Source organism: Bos grunniens, chromosome 10, assembly GCF_055505025.1.
Source record: "Bos grunniens cultivar Pamir isolate PY7600 chromosome 10, Bosgru_T2T1.0, whole genome shotgun sequence".
Classification (NCBI taxonomy): domain Eukaryota; kingdom Metazoa; phylum Chordata; class Mammalia; order Artiodactyla; family Bovidae; genus Bos; species Bos grunniens.
Window position 1 is genome coordinate 90,330,862 of NC_141174.1, and position 25,473 is coordinate 90,356,334.

At 40.4% G+C, this 25,473-nt stretch overlaps 1 protein-coding gene across 6 annotated transcripts; it reads left to right on the forward strand.

Moving 5' to 3' along the window:
* Positions 1-306: 306 nt before the first annotated feature.
* SPG21 (SPG21 abhydrolase domain containing, maspardin) lies at positions 307-24,060 on the forward strand. Of its 6 annotated transcripts, none has more exons than XM_086323044.1 (9): positions 3,872-4,119; positions 7,918-8,004; positions 10,609-10,770; positions 16,111-16,191; positions 17,072-17,217; positions 19,067-19,175; positions 19,859-19,966; positions 22,007-22,147; positions 23,377-24,060. In XM_086323044.1, exons 2-9 carry the CDS (start codon positions 7,942-7,944, stop codon positions 23,491-23,493), a joined length of 927 nt encoding a protein of 308 aa, XP_086179170.1. In that variant the 5' UTR covers positions 3,872-4,119; positions 7,918-7,941; the 3' UTR covers positions 23,494-24,060. The 6 variants fall into 6 exon arrangements, with proteins under 6 accessions (XP_086179168.1, XP_086179169.1, XP_086179170.1 ...); XM_086323046.1 differs by lacking the exon at positions 3,872-4,119 and adding an exon at positions 4,192-4,385; XM_086323047.1 differs by lacking the exon at positions 3,872-4,119 and adding an exon at positions 4,372-4,742.
* Positions 24,061-25,473: the final 1,413 nt, after the last annotated feature.

Below are 25,473 nucleotides of genomic sequence, written 5' to 3' on the forward strand. Positions count from 1 at the left end.
TCTCAGCATAATTTGATATATAACACTGCAGTCAGTTGTACCCTGAAAAACTTGAAAGGATGGTATTCCAAGAATTGGTATTGTTTTGCTCCTCTTTTACTTTTTCACACATGCTTCCCAGGGGCAAAATAAGGGAAATTCAGTCTGGTGGGTAAAGTGGGGTGGGGCAGGTTTGAGACCCCGTGAGAAAGTCAGACCCCGCTGTAGTCCATACAGCTTGTATTTTAACTTGAAGGCAACGAGGAGCTATTGAAGGATTTAGAGCAGCATTTAAAGCATGAATACAGTTGCTTTTAAGTATTTTTTTTTTAATCACAATAACATATGGATTGTTGCGTGAATTCAGATGCTACGTCTAAAGCCAAGTTCTCCTTGTATTTCCAGTCTCCCCTCAGAGGTAACCACCACTCTGGTGTGTATACATGCATATGAGATATAGCTAGGATTATTTTGCACATGTGTTTTAAAACAAATATTATCCTGTCGAAAAAATCAATTTGAGGAAAAGAGCTTGGCTTTGGGCAGTTTTGAGAAGCAGCTGGCCACCTGTTTACTTTGCTTGGTGTTCACAGAGTATTTTGTGAACATTCCAGTTTGTAAGTGAGATTCTCACACAGGGACTGGTGCTGTGGGAACCATCTGGCAGACCCCAACCATGACAGCTGCAAACCCTCCAGCCACACCCACCAGGCCTGCTTGCCCCTTGGCTTGCCCTGGGTCCAGAGTTTGCTTCCTGCACTTGTGCGATTGTAGGGCAGCTGGAATCCACAGATATTAACTGTTCCTTGTTCACAGATTAGGGAAAGGACAATGTGCTTGCCATGTGTTATGGAACAACTGAAGGTCCAAATATGACCATGAGTTCCTTTTCTAAGGGAAACAAAAGATTCATGATTTGGGGTTTGATCTTTTAACAAAAGTATAAATATAACAAAATGTATCTATTTAATAAAATGGCTTTCCTTTATCAACAGTCAAATTAAAAGTTATTATTACCAAAGTAAGCAGAATATCCTTATTACCAGAATAAGGATTTTTAATACATTGGAGCAAATCCATAATTCATGTCTCTTTAGTGTAGATACTCAAGTGAGGTCTGGGAGTGTGGGATATAAGCAATACAGCTTTAGGAATACTAGCAGATAGATTTATTTATTCACTAATTAATTCATTCAATACACATTTAGTGCTTATTATGAACCAGGTCATAATAATTAATGCACTGGTTAAATCACTGTTTGATTTTCTAAATTAAAACTCCCAACCCATTGCAGGAGACAGATAAACAATGTAATGAGTACCTATAATGGGTTTTACATACAACCAGTGATTTGCCAGTTATTCTATTCATTAAACTTCTCTAAATTTTTAAGAAAAACATCCAAGGTTAAAATTCTTCGACAAAAACATTCAGAACCTATGTGGTGCAAAAAACAGAAGACCACTTTCTGTTGTTGTATACTCAGTCGAGTCTGACTCTTTGTGACCCCATGGACTGTAGCCCACCAGGCTTCTCTGTCCATGGAATTTTCCAGTCAAGAATATTGGAGTGCGTTGCCATTTCCTTCTCCAGGGGATCTTCCCATCCCAGGAATGGTCTCTTGTGTCTTCTGCATTGGCAGGCAGATTTTTTAACCACTGTGCCACTTGAAAAGCCCACTTTCTGTTACTGATTTGAAATTCTGAACAGGTGATTTGGCAGGGGTTTAGGGGGGTGGATATGTTACTGTGTTCTTGGGAAATGTATCTGGGATTTGTCCCAATCCTAGACTGGGATCCAAGGCTCCTAAGCAGGAAGGCAGAGCTCATTACTTAGGATGCAGTTTACTCTGATTCTTTCCTGCCCCTAATCCCCAAAAAACATTTGCCAGGATAAAGGCAAAGGCCTTTAATCAGGTACAAGTTTTCCCTGAAACAGATTAGATGTTTTTTTCAGCAGGATCTTACTGCGAGACTACTAAAAAGCTTCAAGCAAGGAGCTTTATATGTTATTCAGCATTTTCATACCTCCAAATATTTTAATGAAAAGGAGAGTCATGTACTTTGCAGAATCTTACATAAGTGATTATAAATATATTCAGTTCAGTCGCTCAGTTGTGTCTGACTCTTTGTGACTCCATGGACTGCAGCACGCCAGGCCTCCCTGTCCATCACCAACTCCCAGATTTACTCAAATTCATGTCCATCACATGGGTGATGCTGTCCAACCATCTCATCCTCTGTTGTCCCCTTCTCCCGCCTTCAGTCTTTCCCAGTATCAGGGTCTTTTCAAATGAGTTAGTTCTTTGCATCAGGTGGCCAAAGTATTAGAGTTTCAGCTTCAGCATCAGTCTTTCCAATGAACATTCAGGACTGATTTCCCTTACTATGGATTGGTTGTATCTCCTTGCAGTTCAAGTAACTCTCAAGAGTCTTGTCCAGCACCACAGTTCAAAAGCATCAATTCTCTGGCTCTCAGCTTTCTTTATGGTCCAACTCTCACATCCATACATGACTACTGGGATGGATCTTTGTTGGTGAAGTAATGTCTCTGGTTTTTAATATGCTGTCTAGGTTGGGCATAACTTTTCTTCCAAGGAGCAAGCATTTTTTAATTTCATGGTTGCAGTCACCATCTGCAGTGATTTTGGAGCCCAAAAAAGTAAGGTCTCTCACTGTTTCCATTGTTTCCCCATCTATTTGCCAGGAAGTGATGGGACTGGAAGCCATGATCTTAGTTTTCTGACTGTTGAGTCTTAAGCCAACTTTTTCACTCTCCTCTTTCACTTTCATTAAGAGGCTCTTTAGTTCTTCTTCACTTTCTGCCATAAGGGTGGTGTCATCTGCATATCTGAGGTTATTGATATTTCTCCTGGCAATCTTGATTCCAGCTTCTGCTTCATCCAGCCTGGCATTTCACATGATGTACTCTGCATGTAAGTTAAATAAGTAGGGTGACAATATACAGCCTTGACCTACTCCTTTCCTGATTTGGAACCAGTCTGTTGTTCCATGTTCAGTTCTAACTGTTGCTTCTTGACCTGCATACAGACTTCTCAAGAAATCTGTAGGTAAGATTTCTGTAGGTAAGGTGGTCTACTATTCCCATCTCTTTAAGAATTTTCCTGTTTGTTGTGATCCACACATTCAAAGGCTTTGGCATAGTCAATAAATCAGAAGTAGATGTTTTTGTGGAATTCTCTCGCTTTTCCCATGATCCAGCAGTTGTTGGCAATTTGATCTCTGGTTCCTTTGCCTTTTCTAAATCTAGCTTGAACATCTGGAATTTCACCGTTCACGTACTGTTGAACCGTGTTAATAATGTTAATAAATATATGAACATTCTCTATTCCTATAAGGGAAAGTGATGAAGGAGCTGGCCGGTCAGCGGGAGCTGTTCCTGGAAATTCCCAAGACCTCAGCACAAGTCTGGAAAGGGAGGTGGAGGTGTTATGGTGGAGGATTATGGGGGGCATTTGTGGCCGTGCCAAAGGAAAAAAAAATCTTGTCAAGAAAAGACAGTATACAAAGACTTGTTCATCAAAGCCTGTAACCCAAAGGAGTTCGCTCAAAGCTTTATGCCGAGAACTGCAGGCGAGGCAGGTCCCAAGGGTCAGGCGCCCCTTTCTTCCAGTCCCACAACCTTTCCCTCGGTGCTCACGTCATATGAGTGACCTAGAACTGACCCTTGAGTCTCTCTGGGCCTCCTCCCGGCGCCCCCGCCCCCGCCAGAGCCGATGCCAACTCTGCAGCCGGCAGGATGTACGGAGAAAGCCGGAGTCTCTCTCACTCTGTGGTCCAACCCGCCCCGTCGCCATGGTGACCGCCGGAGTCACGCAGCTCCACCCCTTCCTCGCGACGTGGCCCCACCCCTCCGAACCCGGAAGCTCGCGGCTCGCGCCCGCTTCGCGAACAATTCCGGAGGAGGGAGGGCGGCGGTCCGGTCTCACTCGGTCGCGCGCCCCGCCCCTCGGAGGCCGGCCCTCCAGCGCGCCCCCACGGCTAGCAGCGCTTACCGATACTGAGCGCTCAGGCCTCCAGCCCCAACCCGGGCCCCAGCAGCCTCCGAGGCCGGCCCCCTTTCTGGAGGGAAGAGCCGCCTTGGGAGGAGGGACAGGGACCTGGGGGCGGCCACGGCAGGTGAGGGGTGGGAGGGGTCCTGGGAAGCCTGGGATGTGGGTGTATGATGTGTTTGTGGCCGCAGGTGAGAGTGGTTTGTAGTGATCACGGCTGCCTCTGTCGGTGTGACTTTGTGAGTGTGGCCCTTAGTGGGTCGGCTCATGTGACCATGCACGTGATTGCACGTCCCTGTGTGTGTGTCTAAGGTCGTGTCTGAGTTCATGGGGGTGATCGGTGTGCCTGTGACCCTGCCTTTGTGTAGCTGTCACCAGTGGGACTGGAAGAAGGTGGAGATCTGTGTGTGTTTCGCCTCGGGTGGGGGGTCGGGTACTTGACCTGGACATACTCCTGTTATCCCATATTGGGGCTACACTGCTGCAGCCCAGGAACGCATTTTTCCTGTAAACTTTGAAGAACTCTGAGCAGACTAGTTATTTTGGAGATTGCACCTCAGCCTGAAAGTGATAAATGCCTTTGTCATTGCTGAGCACGGGCCAGGTGTGAGGAAAGTGGCAGGGCTAAGCTGTCTCACTTTCCTCTTCTCCTTGTCCTCGGGAGTCCTAAATTCTGCATTTATGCTGCTTCTTTGTCTCCACCTACAATGTTCCAGCTCCTCTTGGCACCGAGCTTCAAGAGACTGAGGGGTAATTGAATAGCTGTGTGCAAATTTCCAAAAGCTTTAATACTAAGACAGGGTACAAGATGAGATGTGACCGTCAAAATGTCAAGTAGTCAGCTTTTCCTCCTATGAGGTTTAGAAGATAATAGAGTAAGTTTCTGAAGATAAGGATAAATCTTCCCCCCAGGAAACCTAAAAAAAGAATAGCTCTGTACTGGTGTGGTGAGGTATGGAGACTTGCATTAAAAAGCCAAGGGCATCCTCCAGAGACTCTTAGGTTCTAATATTTTGCTATTGCTTGTGTCAGTAAGAATCATAGATTGTCTGTATGTAGAGCATATGATTGAGGAAAAGGATCAGAAAATCTCTGACTAGTTGAACTGGTTAGATGACTTAAACATTTGTAAAGGCGATTTCATTGGCTGTGAATTGGCAGGGTCTGTTGAAATCCTGAGGGATAAGTGGACTGTAAAGTGGCTGGTTTTGGTGAAACCTTGATGGAGAAGTGCATGTAATTCTTGCACACTCAAAACTGGCAGTTTTATCCTGGAGCAGCACAAGGGCCAGAGAGGACTGGGTGTCTAGAGCACTCTCTGAGAAGGGGGTTTCCCTAAGCAAGACGAAGGGAAAATTCCTGCCACCCATTTCCCAGCAGCATGAACAGGTGCTTTTGTTTTTGTGAAGAATTGTGAGAGATCAAATCAGCGTTGAGCTCCTGGTCCACATTCTTTCTTATTTAATACCGATCAGTTGGATCACAGTCTCAGTGAACCTTTTTTTTTTTTTTGCCATATGCAGAATGTTCCCCTTGTGACTTGGAAAAGTATTCCCTTGTAGTGGATGAAAGAGAGCTAGGAGAACAAAATTCCTTTTCATACCACTCACAGCCGCTTTCCCTTTGCAGCAGTTTTTTTCCCTCTTAAATGTCAGTTGGTCATATGCAACATTTGGTATCTATCTTACGTTTCATGTACTGCCAAACTAGCACAAGTGTTCACATCACTTGCTTCTATAAAAATGTAGTCACCGTTCAGTGGAATCTCCAACCAGTGAGATTAGTTATAAAATAAATGTTATAATATTGAGTGGTTGTGGATAATACTGAAGACTGTGGTAAGGAACCTTGTTTTACTTACTCCTGAGGGAAGAAGTGAATGACAGTGAGTGTGTGAGCCTGTGTACAATGTGTGTGTGTATATTTGTATGATAGTTTGGTTTGGATGTTGCAACTGATTCCAAACTATGAATCATTTATTTTATCCCAAGTTTGGTGAATATAGAAGCAAAATTTCTGACTTTAGTCAGACAAAGTGTTTTGAGTAGGTGTTTTGTTCTGATCTGTTGAGTAGGGATTTTTTTCTAAACATGTTTTTGATATTTCCTCCTGTAGAATAGTGATTGTTTATAGTAATGGTATACTAGAAAATGTCTTGATTAGGCAATAGTTAGATGACATAGGAATAGTTCAAGTCTGTCCAGGTAGAAAGTTTTCCAGAATTAACTATACTTACCAGTTGCTTTCAGTTAAAAGCAGTGACCAGCTTAGAGAAGGGCTATAGTTCAAATGGCTTCAGTTTTTTAACATGTTAATATTTGTTAAGAGAAAATGGATATGCAAAGAATGATTTTCTTTATTTCAGTATGAATAAGAACTACATCCATGCACATTGATTGTCTGTATAATACTGGCTGATGATTTTCTTCATATTTTAGAACCACTGAAGATTTCAATAAACTTTTCTAAGAACCATCCCAGCCTTGAAAGAAAAGGCCAGTTACTACAGTGTTAAGGTTGTAAACCTAGTTTAATATTGGATGTCTACATTTACCATCTCCTTGGGGTTCAGTTTAGTAGCCCCCAAGGCTAGAGGTAACAGTTGAGATTGCTGAGTGCCCTTTTTTTTTGAGGGAGCAGATGTGGAGGGCCAAAGAGGAAGATTCATTGGCTTAAGAATCCCTGGCACCTGACCAGCCCAGAAAAGCCCCTCTAAGTTTCTCAGTTCACAGTCAAGCCTAAGACTTAAGTCCTAGGGTCTCAAACTCATCCTAGCCCTGCTAGGAAAGTCCAGGCTTGTGCTGCAGTAGAGGACATGATGCAAAGGAGCATTTGAGTCCTTCCAAACCAATGGGTAGAATTTCGTCATTTGGCAATAAGAATCTGCAACAAGGAACTATAATTTTCAAGTTCCTGTTATGAAACAACATAGATTTTTAAGCAAACAGGGGCAGCTTTAAGTTGAGGATGCCCGGCCAATGTAACACTAATAGGTACCCAGGTTAAAAGGGATTCTAGGATTGACTAGTTTGGCCTGCTTAGGATGCAGTCATTTCATTTAGTCGACAGATAATGCCTGCTGTGTACGAAGCACTATGCTGCACTTTAGGGAGAGAGTAGTGAAACAATCCTAGATGAGAAAACAAGCCCCCAAAGGGTCAGTGACTTTTCCCAGGTCATAGAACTATAACAGCTGGAAATCATTAATCTCACAATAGAAGACCACCTGTTTTTTAAAGGCCACATGTTTTAATTTTTTGTAAGTTATTGTGCCTTCAGGAATGTTCTGGTACTTTATCATGGATCTTCAGCGTGCATTATATCACTTTTACCACATCCATATGAACAGCAAGTTTTTCCTGTATTTTGCATTAAAATCTATGTGTGTTTCTGAAGCTGTCTTCTCCTAGAGTTAGATTTATGGCATTTTATGAATTTATGAGGAAGCAGACTTAGCAGCAGCAGCAGGCTTACATGAACTCCTTTTTCTAGTGTGGACTGTTCCCTAAAATTCTGTCAGGAACATCTTTATTAACATAGATTCTTAAGGTTTTGTTGAAAGACAGGCTATTCTACTGCATTTGGAGTCATGTAACTAGGACAGGCAGTCAGGGGTCAGAAAAGACTGTCCTGTGGTCCTGGTTTTGCAATAGCCATGGGATCTTGGGTAAGTCATTAACATTTTCTAGACCAGATTCCTCTTTTGGAGGAACTAAGGGGGTTGGAATAATTCTCTCTCAGGGTACTTCTTGCTTGCTCCATGATTATAGGATTTCACCAATTGTTTTCTGTTGACAAGGTAAAACAGCCCATTTCCTCGGTTTTACCTTTTAAAGTATTGTTGGTAGAACCAGACCAGATTCTACATTTAGTTCTGATGTAAACATGAATTCTTGACGTGAAACATCACATGCTTTTATTTCAGGGTTAACCTCCATTTCAGCTAACCATGGGAGAGATTAAAGTCTCTCCTGATTATAACTGGTTTAGAAGTACAGTCCCCCTTAAAAAGGTATGTATGGTTTTACTACACCTCTTATTTGCAAAATCTTGTATTGTTTTTCATGTGTGATTTAGACATTATGTCTTAATAGTGTTTGAGAGTAAAGGTTATTGCCAAATATCACGACTGGATTGCAGAACATAATGTTCAACCCCTTCCCTGTCAAGTATAATCAACTTTTGAGACTCATTCAAGAGTAAAAGTCAGAATAACTGTACTTATTATTTTACAGTTGTTTTTACATATTCAAGCAAGCAGGAATACGTGTACTCCTCTGTATAGTTTGGTGGAAAGTGTAAGCAACAGCACCTGTACAGTAAGTGCAGTTAGATTCTGTTAGAAACCATTTTCCTGTTCTTCAAGATTGAAGATTTACATTATAGATCCTCTGTTTGCCATAATCTGTACTCATTCTGTCATAGTCATCTTTTAGAAACTTTATTTGCCTGGGTTGTCCAAAAACCCTAAACACTTACGTTGAAGTCTGTTGACTGTGAGTCTCAAATTAATCCCAAATGCTTGGGGATCACACTGACAAAAGTTGTGTCAGAATAAAATCTTTGCTGATCCCCTTGCAGAAGTATTAGAGTACTGTGATCTGAAGATCATCTATGTTGCTGTTAAAATTATTTTGTCAGGGTAGATAGCTGTGGAAGTAGCATGCAAGTTTGAATTAATAACAGTTACTCTTCCTATAGAAATTTGAGGTACAGTTTCTACATAGAGACAGAATACCTTCCACTATTGTAGGAAGTCCCCAAATACAGTGTAACAAAGTGGGTAGTGGTGTGCCCATTTTACAGATGAGAAAACCAAGGTTCATGGAGGTTAACATGTTAAAGTCACATAGTCTAGTAGAGTTTGGGTTAAAATCAAATTATCTGGCTTCAAAGCAGCTTGGCAAAGGGAACCTGCCTTTCTTCTTGCTACCCCAGGAACTACTGTCTGTGCTAGAAGAATTGCCACTGGAGTCCCTCTGCCTTGTCCCATCCCCTCAAGTAATTAACATGGGCTCCTCTTGATGAACTCACTCAGCAAGCTAATCACTAGACCCAAAGCAACACAAACTTACCGAAATATACTTGGAAGTAGTTGTAGGAAGTAGTTTCACTGATATAGTGTTATCCTTTGGTCAGTTTGGTCCATAAGTGATGAAGAGTTTGCTTGAAATTTCATAGTGCTAGATTTTAATTTTAGAAATCTGAATGTCATATCTCATGTTTTATTATTAGAAGGTTGGAATTTACTGGATGCACTATCAATGGTCACTAAGATTTTTCACTACAATCACAGCAAAAAGAAACATGAAAAACAAAAATGTGAGTGGCAGAATCCAAAGGGCAAAAACATAATCATGAGATATACCGTCGCTTGTGGAAGTCCGGAAAGTATTGGATAGGGCCCTCTAGACTTTGCCCTGCCCTGTTCATCTGCTAAGTGACTCTGGTTAGCATGCTGCCACCCACATTGACACCATAGGCCCCACAGCACTGCCAACTTGGAGCTCTCAGAAGATGGAACTTGGGGCTTCCCTGGTGGTCCAGTGGTTAAGACTCCGTGCTCCTAATGCAGGGGAAAATAAGATCCAGCATGCCACATGGCATGGCCAAAGAAGAAAAAAATAGAACCTTGAACCTTTTAATATAAAAGTAGGATAAGTATTGATTTGCATTGGCGTTAAGTTCAAGCAGTTAATGTACTTTTCCAAATAGCACCAAAAAGTCAGCCAAAGAGAACGAAAATCACCTATCATGCAGTGCATACTGTAGCGAACATTTTTGCCACTATTGAACACTCAGTATCTGCCAGACTCTGTGCTGAACACCTGATTTGTCTCAGCTCATGTAATGCTCATCTTTTTCCCTTACTGGGTCAAAAGCCACTAAATGAGGAAGGTTTCTGATGACCTTCCTCCTCCTCATCCCCCTTTCCCCCAAAATCCAGTTTCTTCCTGAGCCCATTCCCCACACCTGACCGAATGGTTTGAAATACTCTCTGGGGACAGTGACACCTATACCTGCCTCATCCCTCCTCTCTAGCAGAGGTCTCTGTCTCAGAGGCTTGGGCTAGATCAGGCTCCTGAAGCATCTCACTCATGGTCCCATCTCTACCCAGCTTCTCCTCAGAGCCCGGAGTCTTTTCTATCTCTCGTCTCCCCTTTCACACACTAACCCTGCTGATCCCAGCCAGCCCTCTGGGCCAGCACTGGAGAATGACTCTGCAAATTGTCCTCCTCCTACATGCGCGCATGCACACACACAGCCAGAAATATGGGGGAGAGTTAAGATGCCATGTGCAGAGTTTACTGTTTAATGGTAAACAAAATAAACTTCAAATAATCATGACTGGAGAGGAAAATTCCAAGCTGAGAGAAAAAGAAGCTCTCGGGAAAAGTATAAAGCAGTTCCATGGACTGTGTCAGTTCTGAAGAAGGAAAAGGAGACAAAGCTGTTTATTATATGTACTGGTCTGGTGTGATCCCCACATTAGTGTGTAAACCACCAAGACAGTGGTATTAAAATTGTCAGCGAAGTTACGGTGTCGAAATAACTATTAACATGTAAAATCAAATCCATGAGATTTTTCATTTTCTTCTTATAACTTTCTCTCCAGATTATTGTGGATGATGATGATAGTAAGATCTGGTCGCTCTACGATGCAGGCCCCAGAAATATCAGGTGTCCTCTCATATTTCTCCCTCCCGTCAGCGGAACTGCGGATGTATTTTTCCGGCAGATTTTGGCTTTGACTGGATGGGGTTACCGGGTTATAGCTGTAAGTATTGTTGATTTAGGATAACAGTGCAGGTCCACTTTTTCTGATTTTGTGTGTGTGTGTGTGTGTGTGTGTTTCTGAGTATAGTAATAGGCATGTTTCTTATTGTAAAATACTGTTTCATTTTTAAAATGTGAAAGGGAGTTTTTTGATGAAGGTGGTATGGTTTGAAAACAAACGGAGGCGCAGAGGAGACAAACCTTTATCGAAGCTTTCTCTACCCTCAGCTTGAACGTGCATTTCCTGAATAAGTCTGACCGGTAGGAAGCATTGTTGTTGTTTATAGATGAGGCTGAGGTCTGGACATTTTAGAGATGGCTGAGGGTCACACAGCCAGTAGGCAGCAGAGGGAGAACCCAGCTCAATCTTCTGACCCCATTTCCTCCCCCCTTTTATTCCATCACTGCTTGTGAGCAGCAAAGGGGACCGAAAGCTTGCTTTACTGTGAGTCTTTGACAGGTGAGGTGAGGTTCATTAATTAGCTCATATCCTTCACATTTGGTTAAAAAGTATGTTGTTTCTAATTGTTATCACTGCTGCTGCTGCTGCTACTAAGTCGCTTCAGTCGTGTCCAACTCTGTGCGACCCCAGAGATGGCAGCCCAACAGGCTCCCCCGTCCCTGGGATTCTCCAGGCAAGAACGCTGGAGTGGGTTGCCATTGCCTTCTCCAATGCATGAAAGTGAAAAATGAAAGTGAAGTTGCTCAGTCGTGTCCAACTCTTCTCGACCCCATGGACTGCAGCCTACCAGGCTCCTCTGTCCATGGGATTTTCCAGGCAAGAGTACTGGAGTGGGGTGCCATTGCCTTCTCCGTGTTATCACTGAGGTTGGTCTAAATCTAGTTTTGCATTGGTCATTCTTTAATCTCCCTCTCTGGGAGGAGGGCGTAGGCGGGAAGGCGCTGTTGCTCACCATAGAGTGTTTGGCACGCCTTGACTAGGTCAGGATGGTGGACTTTGGTTTCCTAACTTCCCCGAAGCAGAGGCCCTGGCTTTGGAGCTGGCAGTTGTTTTCTGGGACCTAGAATGTTAAAATGTAAATGGTACTCCTCATGGGAGTACTGCTGTTAGTATACGTTTTATTTACTGCCTAGAGGAGAGAAAATGTGGACCAGGGCTCTTCTCTTAGAAGGAAACTGAAAATTCCACTGGGGCTACCACCAACTGGGGTCACACGAGACAAATGCAGTTCCTCTTCCTCTTGACAGCCCTGCTCTTTCTTGAAAAAAACTTGTTACTTTCGGCCGCCTACTGACTTTCCCCCCAGGTCTTGTCTTCTCCAGGTAAATCTCTCCGGAGTCTTTAACCATTCCTCATATGGTGTGTTGGAAGCCCTGCCATGCAATCCTCCCTTGTTCTGGGTTTTCAGTAATCCCTCTCTGCACAGCATTCCAGGAGAGGAGGGTGGTAGCCGCCCTCGTCCTAGTCCTTTGCAGCTGAAGTGGTGACACTTTCTGTCTAGGTGATCGCTGTTGGTCAGCCAGGGAAGGGGAAACTGAGCAGCCCCCCAGCTGTCTGTCTCACTTTTGAGCGTTCTTCAAAGCAGACAGCATGTTTTTGGTTCTAAACTGACAGGGCACACAGCCTTGCCTTTTGCCTGGATATTTCTTCTTGCCCTCAAGCTTCCTGATGTGGGCATTCCCTATTTCTTAGCTAGATAAAGAATCAAGGAAAAAGACAGCAGTGTCTTCAAAATCACTTTGTCCTTAAGATTTGATCAAAGTGCCAGGAGATTTCTGAAATTTTACTAGACATCTGTTAGTATCCAGCAGTTAAAAATGCATGGGTCCTTTTTTCATTTACATTTTTATTGAAATAATTATAGATTCACATGCAGTTGTAAGAAATAATAGATACCCCTTATATACTTTGCCCATTTTCTCCCAATAGTAACGTTTTATAAAACTGTAGTAGAATATCACAGCCAACATTGATGTTAATATAATCCACCAACCTTGTTCACATTTCCAGTTTTACTCATACTCATTTTGTCAAGAGATTTTTCTGCATCTGTTGAGGTGATCATGCAGTTTTTCTTCAATTTGTTAATATGAGGTATCACACTGATTGATTTGTGAATATAGAAAAATCCTTGAACCCCTGAGATAAACCCCACTTGATCGTGGTAGATGATCTTTTACTATATTGTTGGATTCAGTAGTATTTTGAGGATTTTTGCATCTATGTTTATCCGTGATATTGGCCTGTAATTTTCTTATTTTGTGAAATCTTTGTCTGGTTTTGGTATCAGGGTGATGGGGGCCTCATAGAATGAGTTTGAGAGTGTTCCTTCCTCTGCAATTTTTTGGAATACTTTTAAAAGGATAGGTGTTAACTCTTCTCTAAATGCTTGATAGAATCACCTGTGAAGCCCTCTGATCCTGGACTATTGTTTGTTAGAAGTTTCTAAATCATAGTTTCAATCTCTTGTAATAGGTCTATTCATGTTTTCTATTTCTTCATGGTGCGTGTTCCTATTGATTTCTCCTTTAAGCAATTGCCTGTATATTGAGGTGCTCTTACATCGGGTGCATATTTATTTACAATTGTTATATCTTCTTGGATTAACTCCTCGATCATTGTGTAGTGTCCTTCTTTGTCTCTTCTAACAGTATTTTCAAGTCTATTTTGTCTGATAAGAGTATCACTCCTCCAGATTTCTTTGATTTCCATTTGCTTGGAATACCTTTTTCCATCCTTTTAGTTGCAGTCTGTATGTGTCCCTAGATGTGGGTGTATCTCTTATAGAGAGCGTTCAGTTCAGTTCAGTCGCTCAGTCGTGTCCGACTCTTTGCCACCCCATGAATCGCAGCACGCCAGGCCTCCCTGTCCATCACCAATTCCCGGAGTTCACTCAGACTCACGTCCATCGAGTCAGTGATGCCATCCAGCCATCTCATCCTCTGTCGTCCCCTTCTCCTCCTGCCCCCAATCCCTCCCAGCATCAGAGTCTTTTCCAATGAGTCAACTCTTCACATGAGGTGGCCAAAGTACTGGAGTTTCAGCTTCAGCATCATTCCCTCCAAAGAAATCCCAGGGCTGATCTCCTTCAGAATGGACTGGTTGAATCTCCTTGCAGTCCAAGGGACTCTCAAATATATGGGTACTTATTATTATTAACTTGTTTATTTGGGGCTGTGCTGGGTCTTCATTGCTGCGTGGGCTTTTCTGTAGTTGCAGCAAGCAGGGGGTCCTCTGTAGTTGTGGTTCATGGGCTGCTGATTATGGTAGTTCTTCTTGTGGATTCTTTACCACCGAGCCACCAGGGAAGCCCTAGATCTTGTTTTTTGATCCATTCAGCTAGTCAGTGTCTTTTGGGTGGAGCATTTAATCCATTTACATTTAAGGTAATTATCAATATGTATGTTCTTAATTGCTGTTTTGTTAATTGTTTTGGATTTGGTTTTATAGGTCATTTTTTCCTCTTCCTCTTTTTTTCTCTTCTAACCACTACAGTCACAAAGAGTCGGACATGACCAAGTGGCTAACATACTTTCACTTGCAATTTGATGACTATCTTTAGTGTTTTGTTTGGATCAGTTTTTCTTTTCTATGTGTATCTATTGCAGATTTTTGGTTTGCAGTTACCATGAGGTTTTGATATAGCGTGCTCTCTCTGTCTTTCTCTCTCTCTCTTTCTATACACACACACACACACACACCCACATGATTGTTCTAAGTGCTGGTCTCTTAATTTCAAATGTATTTCTAATGTCTTGCATTCGTACTCTCCTCTTCTCATGATTGCTGAGTTTGATATCATATTTGTGTGTGGATGATTTCCTGCCTTTTACTGTATATTTGCCTTTACTAGTGAGCTTTCTCATTTGTAATTTTCTTGTTTCTAGATGCAGCCTTTCTTTTTTGTCTAGAGAAATTCTTTTAGCATTCATGTAAAGCTGGTTTGGTGGCGCTGAATGGAACCTTGCTGAGTAGAGTATTCTTGGTCGTAGGTTTTTGCCTGTCATCACTTGAAATATATTGTGCCACTCCCTTTGGGCCTGGAGTAGCATCATTACTCCGAATTCTTTTTCAGGTAGAGTGCCTGTCTCCACTTCATTTGTTCTTCTCGGGTTTTATCTTGGAGCATATTTCTTTGCATATCATTTTGTCTAGTTTTCTGTGTTTGTGGCCTCTGTTCCTCAGGTGTCTCATTATGGTTTCTTCTTTGGGTATAGGCTTTTTTTTTTGGTAGGCTTAAGCCTTTTTTGTTATGGTTGTTCAGCAATTAGTTGTGATTTTGGTGTTTTCATGAGAGGAGGGTAAGCTCAAGTCCTTCTACTCCACCATCTTGTCTCCAGCTTTTTTTTTTTCCCCTTTGCTTATAGTCTCTCTTGCTCAGAGTGTCAGATGCAGAGGCCTTCCACCTGGCACTTTAGGCCAGACACCTCAGCTCTGGGACACTCCTTAGGGCACAGACATTTTTAAATTAAAGGATTCATAAAAATGTCATCTCCTTTCTTTTAGGCTATCATCTGACTCAAACTCTCAAATTTTTGCTAGGAAGAGTCTGTTCTCCATCCTGCCTCAGAAAAGTGGAATCGTATCCACGAATGGAATTTTAATAGTAAAACTAACATATTACATCATATCTGAAATTATCCCATAATTTACATGGTGGTATCTATCCCAATGATTTGTCATTAGCCAAATAAATCTAAGTGCTTAAAACAGCAAGCCTTTAAGATGAATCTTACGTGTATTAAAGGGCACCCTTAGGTGACAAACCTGAGTCCCCTAGAAAGGAATTAGTGACTTGTGTTTCTTTTTCTTCATTATTGTCAACGTTAAGGGGTCACCTGGGGTCAAGCACCTGAAATGTTTAATCACAAACAAAAGTACTACAAGAAGTCAGATAGAATGACTAAGTCAGTAAACGTAGAGGAACAATTTTATTGAATACTCCCTTAAAGAAATGCTACCAAAAAGAGAGGAAACTCTCCTTAGAAGGATTTCTAGTTCTGAGCCATAATTCAGAATGAAATTGGTTTAAGGGGAAAACAAAATTTTCTTACTTGAATAGGTTCTGCTCTGTTCACCCTTGAACCTCAGAGTTTCTAAGCTATTTGGAAAGGAAATTGATGTGAATTGAAATTGTTGTATACGTAGTATCACTAGAGTGTGGTTTTTATTTTTATTTTTTTAATTGTTCTGTTAGATAAAATTGGAATTTTGAAGTCTAGGATAAGATGAGAGCTTATTTTCCTATGTTTTGAAAAAGGAGCAGAGATTGAGCAAATGAGAAACACTGTTGTGAGAGCCCTAAATTTTTCAGATACATATGAGTTGTATTTTACTTTTACAATTTTTAAAATAAATTTAAAACTTGTTATATTCTAGTTGCAGTATCCAGTTTATTGGGACCACCTTGAATTCTGTGATGGATTCAGAAAACTTTTAGACCATTTACAATTGGATAAAGTGAGTACCTTGAAACTAGTTACTCACATGTGATTTTAATGCAACATTTACGTCATTGTCTGGTGTTGTCTTTTTTTTTTAATAACAGCTCTTTAGAGCTAGAATTCACATACCATACAGTTTACCCTTTTAAAGTGTATAATTCACTGTTTTTTAATATATTCAGAGATATGTGCAACCATCACAACAGTCAATTTTCGAACATTTTTTCCACCCCAAAAAGAAACCCCATACTTAGCAGTCACCACCCTTCTTCCTCCCTGGAGCCCTGTCTGTGGATTTGCCTGTTATGGATATTTTATATAAATATAAAAATGTAATTTGTGGTCTTTTGTGACTGGCTTTTTTCACTTCGCACGAGATTTTCAAGGTTCATCGATGTTGCAAATTCTATCAATAACTCATTCCTTTTAATTGTTAAATAAAATCCCATTGTATGGATGAAACACATTTTATTTACCCATTCATCACTTGATTTGTTTCCACTGGTTAGTTATTATGAGTGATGTTGCTATGAACATTCTTACACAAATTTCGTTTTCAGTTCTCTTGAGTACATGTCTAGGAGTGGAAATACTGAATTACTGAATTAAAATTTCTGTTTTCTTAAACAGAAACTGTAAAGTAGATTCATTTTCTAATATAATCTGTGAATAATATTTTTTAACTAATATAACATATACACCATTGTATTTTTTCTTGACAGGGTATAGACATTGCATTTAAATACAGTATTTCCTAAACTTCTAACTGCTGTAAATATTTCAGTCTAATGACTGGTGATAACATTATATTCTGTGGTTGGTGATAATTAAAACAGTTTTTTGATACTTCAAGATTAGTCATTGTTTTTAGGATCCTTGTGTTTGTTTCTAATTAGGTTCATCTCTTTGGGGCTTCTTTGGGAGGCTTTTTGGCCCAAAAGTTTGCTGAATACACTCACAAATCTCCCCGAGTCCATTCCCTCATCCTTTGCAATTCCTTCAGTGACACCTCTATCTTCAACCAAACATGGACCGCAAGCAGGTAAGAATGTAAACATGTGACCAACAGTTTTGTTATTTTTAGTGGAATTGAAAATGTTGATGTTTGGTTTTTTTGAAGCATTAGAGAGGGAGGGGCCATATATACTTTTGTCTTCTGAAACCATCCTGGCTTTTAGCATTAGAAACAGTCATCCTTGCAAAGGAAAAGAATTGAGAGAATTCTAACTTCAGTGTTTCCCATTACTTTAAATCATCGTCTGGCTTTATTATAGTTCACATGCCTTTACGGTTTCCCTTCAGTGCATATCTCACTGATACTGTATTCTGCTTGCTCTCCACTTAGTATTTTGTGTACAGAGTCCTGTGTAATGACTGTTACAGTTTTTTTAAGGCCTTCGGCTTCTCTCAATTTTTCATCAGGTTCTACTGTATATCTTTGTGTGTAAATTACTTTTGTTCCTCTCTTTCTGGGTTATTTCCTTGAGATAGGTTCCCCGAAATGGAGAGACTGTTTAGTTCGCTGGCACTTTTACAACATTAGTCTGCTTTTTAGAAAGATGGAGAGGGCATAATGCTTTGCAAGGCAACCAGTGGGGTACCTGCTTTATTGGAGCCATCCCTTCGTTGATTTTATCGTTTGAATTAGTTTTATAGATGTCTAATGGTACCTTAAAACTGACTTCACTATATTTCTTTCATTGCTAACAAGGCTAGGCTCTACCCCCCAAAAGTAGCCTATTGACTTAACTTACCTGAGTGATCAGATTGGTTTTCACAAAATGTTCTAGGTAAACATTGTTTTCATGGTTTTCACAACTATTTACTCTTGCATTCTGATTTTTTTAAAAATGTTTCCTGATTTTTTCTCACTTATTTACTCAGCATTTGTGCAGCAATTTCTTGTATGCATTAGACAGATACTTCATGTCCAGATGATGCACCAAAAGTCATTCTTTTTGATGATTTTTTCATGTTGTTTTGATTGTCAGAAGTCAAGACTTCCCCCACTTGGTGCTCTTGCATATCAGTAATTTTTTATCAAATGTCTGAATACTTACTATGTGTCACACAGAGGCTTCAGGGGTGAACAGAGCCAAGAGGATGACCCCCTGCCCCTCACTCACACACAGAAAGCACGCAGGCAGCATCCCCTTTAGAAGTTAAGAAGCTGTTGGGATGGTTTGGAGTAGAGAACTTAGATCATTGAAGGTGACTGAAGATGGCTAACTGGTCCTTATAAGGGACGTTTACTGAGAATGTATATCAGAAGGTGGTCTGTACCTTTTATAAGTCATTTTCAGCATAGGTTTAAAAAAATTCATGTTTACCCTATATAAGGGCTCCCAATGTAATTAATGGAGTAAACTCTAACTAAAGATCACATATAGAAATACATGAAGATTGAATTGCTTTGAATTAGCCCAAGAATCCCCTAGTAGCAATAGTAGGTATAATAACTCTGTGATTTTACTATTTTGAAATCTATCCTTTAATGTTAATCAAAAGGTGATATAAACCTTAAGATTGATATGGTAAGTGTTCAGTTTTCCACAAGTAGCTTAAGCCATTGAAAATAAGGCCAACTAGAAAATAAAATCTTGGAATTATCAGAATGTTTATCTCAATAAAGGCATTTTTAAATATTGCTTATAATTATTCCCAATCCTCAAAGGTTTGATCATATGAAACCATAACTCTTTGGGAACTTGAGAAAGCATTTATAAAAACTGGATGCTTCAAAACTAGCTCTTTGAAGGAAGAGACTAGGTTTTTTAAATCTCTAAATCCCAAATGCCTAGCTATACAGAGCTTCAATATTGAATGAATACTTGCCACTCATGTATTGTCTTGTAAGTTTAAATGTCAGTTTTTTTGTTTGTTTTTTACAGCTTTTGGCTGATGCCATCATTTATGCTTAAAAAAATAGTTCTTGGGAACTTTTCCTCTGGCCCAGTGGACCCTATGATGGCTGATGCCATTGATTTCATGGTAGACAGGGTAAGGATCATGACCTTGGGGAGGGGACACCTTGACCTGGGAATTTTCATGTCTTCTTGGTTCCTGAGAAATACCTGTCTCATTCAGTGTGTGTTAGAGGTGTTTGTTAAGTATTTTTCCATATTAACTTTAATACATCTAGATGGATATTACGGCTGCTGAATAATTTATCAGAATCATTTGGGGAAATTTAAAAAACACAGACTCTAAGGCCTCACACTAGGCCTTGAACTGGAATCCCTGGCCGAGGGCTCTGGGAATCTGTTTTTACCTCACTCCTCCACTTCTGCCTCCCCAGGTCAGTGTGATGGAGCAGGTTTGTAGATGTGCAGGTAGAAACTACTGGATAGATGATTTTTTCTGAGGCCTCTTCCAGCTCTAAGATCACTGAAATGTTTCTCTGTCTTCATTAAGCTTCTGGAATGGGCTTGCTGCCCACAGGCACCTGGTTGAAGAGGCCCCTCAGGTTGAGGGTTGTGGAAGGCCAGGTGCCCAGAACAGAAAAGTATCACCACTTCCAGGGCCCAGTTACGGTCTCAAATATATTGTGTCTCCTCAGTGGTTAACTTACTGGCCCCACCACACATAATGCCACCTTTATAAATGGGATATTATCTGTGGATCTTATGTAAATGTGAAAAAAATTTTTTTGAAAAATCTTTACCTGTGTTTTTTTCCTGCAGCTGGAAAGTTTGGGTCAGAGTGAACTGGCTTCAAGACTTACCCTGAATTGTCAAAATTCTTATGTGGAACCTCATAAAATTCGGGATATCCCTGTAACCATTATGGATGTGAGTTTTCTTTAAGTAAAACAGATGCTTTACCTTTTTTATATGTATATGTCAAGATCCACCTTACAAATCATTTTACGATTTTTCAGTGTTGCTTCAAACACTGCATTTAATTTGTTTTTACCACCTGCCCCCCACACAGCTTTCTTTCAATTTCAAAAAAAATCTTTTATTGCTTATCCTGTATTTTTCCTGGAAGGAATAACACCATTGAAATAAAAATAAATTTAAACAGACATGGTAGTCCTTACCCATTTTGGTTTGCTTTGCTGTTCTTTTTAAGCTGTTACAAATCTGGGCAGCAAAATGAAGGTGCCAGAATCCCATAAAGTCCAGTTAACACAAAAGCTTGCTTCTTACATGTTTTTTTTTAATTATAGTAAAATACACATAACAAAATTCACATAACAAAATTTAAACTACTTTTAAGTGTACAGTTCAGTACCATTAAGTATATTTATAGTGTGGTCCAACTGCTACTGTTAGCCATCTCCAGAACTTTCCATCATCCCAAACTGAAACTCTGTACCCATTAAACAATAACTCTTCCTTCACCGTTACCCCTAGAGACCCTAGTAACCTTTGTCCTGCTTTTTGTCTCTATGAATTTACCTGTTCTAGGTACCTCATGTAAGTGGAATCATATAAATATCCATATGTATCTGGCTTGTTTCGCTTAGCATATTTCTAAGCTTTATCCATGTTAAAGCATATGTTAAAAATATCCAATTATCCTCCAATTAAAAATAAATTTAAAATTTTAAAAATCATTCCCTTTTACGGTTGGATAATATTGCGTTGTATGTATATACCGCAGTTTGCTTATCCTTTCATCTGTGGATAGACATTTGAGTTGTCTCCACCTTTTGGCTACTGTGAATAATGCTGCTGTAAATGTTGGTGTGCAAATACACATTCAAGGTTCTATTTTCAGTTCTTTTGGGTGGTGCATACCTAGAAGTGGAATTGCTGAATCCTTTGATAATTCTGTTTAACTCCTAGAGGGACTGCCTTACCGTCTTCCACAGGGGCCATACCATTTTACATTCCCATTAGCAGTGCATAAGGTCTCCAATTTCTCCATATCGTCACCAATATCCTTGTTATTTTCTTTATTTTTTTCTAATAGTGGCCACCCTAATGGATGTGAAGTGGTATTTCACTGTGGCTTTGACTTTTTATTTTAATCATATAACTGTTCTGTCTCACAATAGATTTATTCCTAAATGCAAGTAATATGGTATTTAAATTAAAAACTGATTTTTATCAGGTTATTATGAACATGTACAATAACTTACTATTTTCTATTGTAATTGCTACATTCCAACATTTACCACAACACAGAGTAAGCTTGTCAATACTCTCAAAGAAATATATGGTCCTCACAGTGCATTTGCTCTGCCTGCACTTTCAAAGTTATGGTCACCACTTAAGTACATGGTCACTTAAAATGTCTAGAAGTTTTAGCAAGGTGGAGACGCACCTGTCTTTATTTTCATGGTTTTTTTTTTGTCTTTTATATTATTTGAATGATTTTTGCATGAGTTTGAACATAAATTTGTGTGAGTATTATGATTCTTGAGTCATATATTGTAAACTCCTAACAGTGGCTCCCCCAGGAAAGGGCCTGGACTTTTTATCTAATATTCTTAATTTTTTAGATAATTATTTTCACAGAGTATATCACACATATAACTGCTTTTAAAATACTAAGTTCTTTTGGGGTTTCGTGATCTTTTTGAAATTGGTGTTTTCAGTGATTGCTTGCTATTAATGTTCTGTTAATTTAATTAACTATCTTTGAGGACAAATGAAATTCATGGTATAGTTTTTTTCCCCTAAACAATGCAAAAGACATTTGGCAGTAAAATCTGTGTGTTTTACTTTGGAGTTAGAGTCACTAGGGATGAGCAGAAGGTGGTGGCCCAGGCTTCAGAAAGGTTCAACCATGTCTCCTGTAAGGAGTGCTTGGGGGGACACTTTGGTTAATGTGAAAAGAACACATTGAAATAACAGTTTTGCCCTCATATTCTTCTAAAGGTGTTTGACCAGAGTGCACTTTCAACTGAAGCTAAAGAAGAAATGTACAAACTGTATCCTAATGCCCGGAGGGCTCACCTTAAAACAGGAGGCAATTTCCCATACCTGTGCAGAAGTGCAGAGGTGAATCTCTATGTACAGGTAGGCCCTTGGATGGAACCCAGAGTCTATCGTTTGAAACATAAAGCTTTTTGGTGGTGGAGAGAGAGAACTATAAAATTCTCTGTAGGAATGAAGCACTAACTTGATAAAGGTGGTCTCCATGAGTAATTTATAGAATTCAAGCATAGTAGAGACACCTGGGTGCCTGTCTGCCCACTCTCCCTTCTCTATGAACCACAGGCCTGAACTCACACACTGAGGAGCCATTTGGTACCATGGAACCTTGGCTCCCAGATTCAAGGAATTCAGTCAGGACACCAGACTTAAATGGAGTCAGTCTGAGTCCCATGAAGTGACTTCTTGGTCGAATTTTAATGCATTAAAACGTACACACAATCTAACACACACCACCTCTTCAAACACCTGCCTAAACTGATATTAGAATAGTGTGAGAAATGGCTGCTTTGCAGTTTGGCAAATAGTGTCATGACTTAAAAAACCAATCATGTTCTTTGATCCTGTCTGATTCCCAGAGACAGTCATTATGATATTAGAACAGCAGAGGATGGGAAGGACCTGATTCATAGCCGCAGAGGAGAAGGGTAAACACCTGCTTGAGAAGCAGCGTGCTGCAATTTAAAATGTTAGTAAGAAAATGTAGTTGCCCAGAAAGACTGGTTACATAAAGATTTTTGACTTTTTGTTTTCTAATTTTCCTCTAGTTAGTATATATTACTCTAGTTTTTTAGTGTTTGTATGTTTATTTTTATTGAGGTATAATTGGTTTTTTGGGCTTCCCTGGTGGCTCAGACGGTAAAGCATCTGCCTGCAATGCAGGAGACCCAGGTTCAATCCCTGGGTCTTGACGATTCCCTAGAAAAGGGAATAGCAACCCACTCCAGTATTATTCCCTGGAGAATTACATGGACAGAAGAGCCTGGCAGGCTATCGTCCACAGAGTCTCAGTCAGACACAACTGAGCGACTAACACACACGTAGTTGGTTTATAATGTTAGTTTCACGTGTTCTACGTAGTGATTCAACATTTTTAGATTAGAGATTATGTTCCATTTAAAGTTATTGTAAGATATTGGCTATATACCCTGTGATTTACAGTATCTCCTTGTGGCCTCTTTTATACGTGGTAGTTTTTACCTTTTAACCCCGTACCCCCATCTTGCTCCTTCCCTGAGTACTCTATAATTTAGAAGTAGAAATTATTAATATGCGACAGTGATGTTTAAAATAATCATTCTGCATTTCTGCAGATACATTTGCTTCAATTCCATGGAACCAAATACGCAGCTATTGACCCATCGATGGTCAGTGCCGAGGAACTCGAGGTGCAGAAAGGCAGCCTTGGCATCAGTCAGGAGGAGCAGTAGCTGTTAGTGACGAATGGTCCAGCGTGTTTGTACAATCAGTGACGTCAGTGCCCGCCAGTCGGCCTCTCTTCGGTTGGTCAGGTTCACCGGTTATCACTGTGTTTGGAACTAGGACTGATGGTCATCTTCGTGACAGGCAGCAGCTCTTCTAAGCCAGTGTAACTATTTCCTCTTCAGTTTTTTTAGCTTTTGAACTTAAGTACTTTTGGAGACTCCCATTTTAAGAACTGTGAAAATTTTGCTACCGAAAGTATTTACCCACTATGTTCTTAATTATTAATTTCTTAGTTTGGGGGTTTTGTAGATTTTTTTCCTTTTCTTTCTGTCTTCCTTTCTTCCAGTTATTTGCTGTAAATGCTGCATAGCCACGTTATGTATAGCACATTTGTTTTTTTATGCTCTCTTGGTTATAACAGTTATTAGAGTGCCAAGGCCGTCACCCACTGTTTGCTCTCCTGCAAATCAACTACTTCTAATTTCCAGTTAAGCCAGTTGTTTTTAATTTTGGCTGTTGTCTTTCTACCCATTACAGTCTTTGGAATAAAAATTCAATTTCAATGAGTTGAATTTTATGATTTTATGATTTTTTTGGCTTTTATGATTATTGCAGCTGCCAAATGGGCTGCCTACACATAGGACTCTGAGAAGCAGAGCATGGTGTTTGCCAAACCTGTGTGACTTTTGGTAAGTGACTTAATCTCTCTAAAGCACACTTGGCTCATTGTTAGATTACAAAAACAGTCATTTACTGAGCGGCTGCTCTGGCAAGGTACTTTTCATACCTGCTTTTCACCACCTCAGTGGAAAAATTTAAACACACATAGAGAAAATAGTATAATGAACTAAATCCCCATCAGCTTCAAAAATTATCACCTCATTGATGGTGTTGCATCATCTCTTACTCCACCCTCACTTTTTCTACACATACTCGTATCACTGGGTTATTTTAAGGCAATTTCTGATATCTTATTTCATCTGTAAATATTTTTCTATGTACCTCCAAGAGATAATGCCATTATCACACTTTAAAAAATTCAGCAATAATTCTTTCATACTAATATCCAGTCAGTGTTCCTATTTGTGATTCTCTCATAAATTATCTTTTTACAGTTGACGTGTTCTACTTAGCTTCCAAAGTTCACACTTTGGAAGGACCAGAACCGACCAAAAAGATCCTCCATGACAAAAGATATTAAGAAGAAATCACAACCAGATGGGTAGGAGGGGCACAGTTACAATATAGCCAAGTCCCATACCCCCAGGTTGGGGACCCACATACAGGAGAATTATAATTGCAGAGGTTCTCCCAAAGAGGGTTCCGAGCCCCAAGTCAGGCTCCCCAGCCCAAAGGTCCTGCACTGGCAAGATGAGCCCCCAGAGCATTTGGCTTTGAAAAGCAATCAGGGCTTACTTTCAGGAGTCCCAGAGAGCTGGGGAGGTAGACACTCCTCTCTCAAAGGGTGCACACAAAACATCACATGTTCTGGGTTTCAGGGCAGGAGCAGTAATTTGATAGGAGCCTGGGTCAGACCTACCTGCATTTTAAAGTTTCCTGGAGAGTCAGGAGGCAACTGCAGCTCACGCTAAGGGTATAGACACTGCTGGCAGCCAATCTTGGGAGCTCATTCTACCATGTGGACACTGGCACTGGCAAGTGCCATCATGGAATCCTCCCTCTAGCCTGGCTGTGGCTCAACAGCCTGCATGCATCACTGCTGGGATGCCTCAGGCCAAGAGTTGAAAAATATACTAGAAGAAATCAACAGTAGAGTTAATGCTACAGAGGAATGGATCAATGAGCTGGAAGATGAAGAAGTGGAAATCACTGAAGCCAAACAGAAAAATAATGAAAAGACAAAGAGACCTCTGCAGCAACATCGAGTTCACTAATATTCACATTATAGAGGTTCAAGAAGGAGAAAAGAGAGCTGAGAACATACTTGAAGGCATAAAAGCTGAAAAAGTCCCTAACCTAGGAAA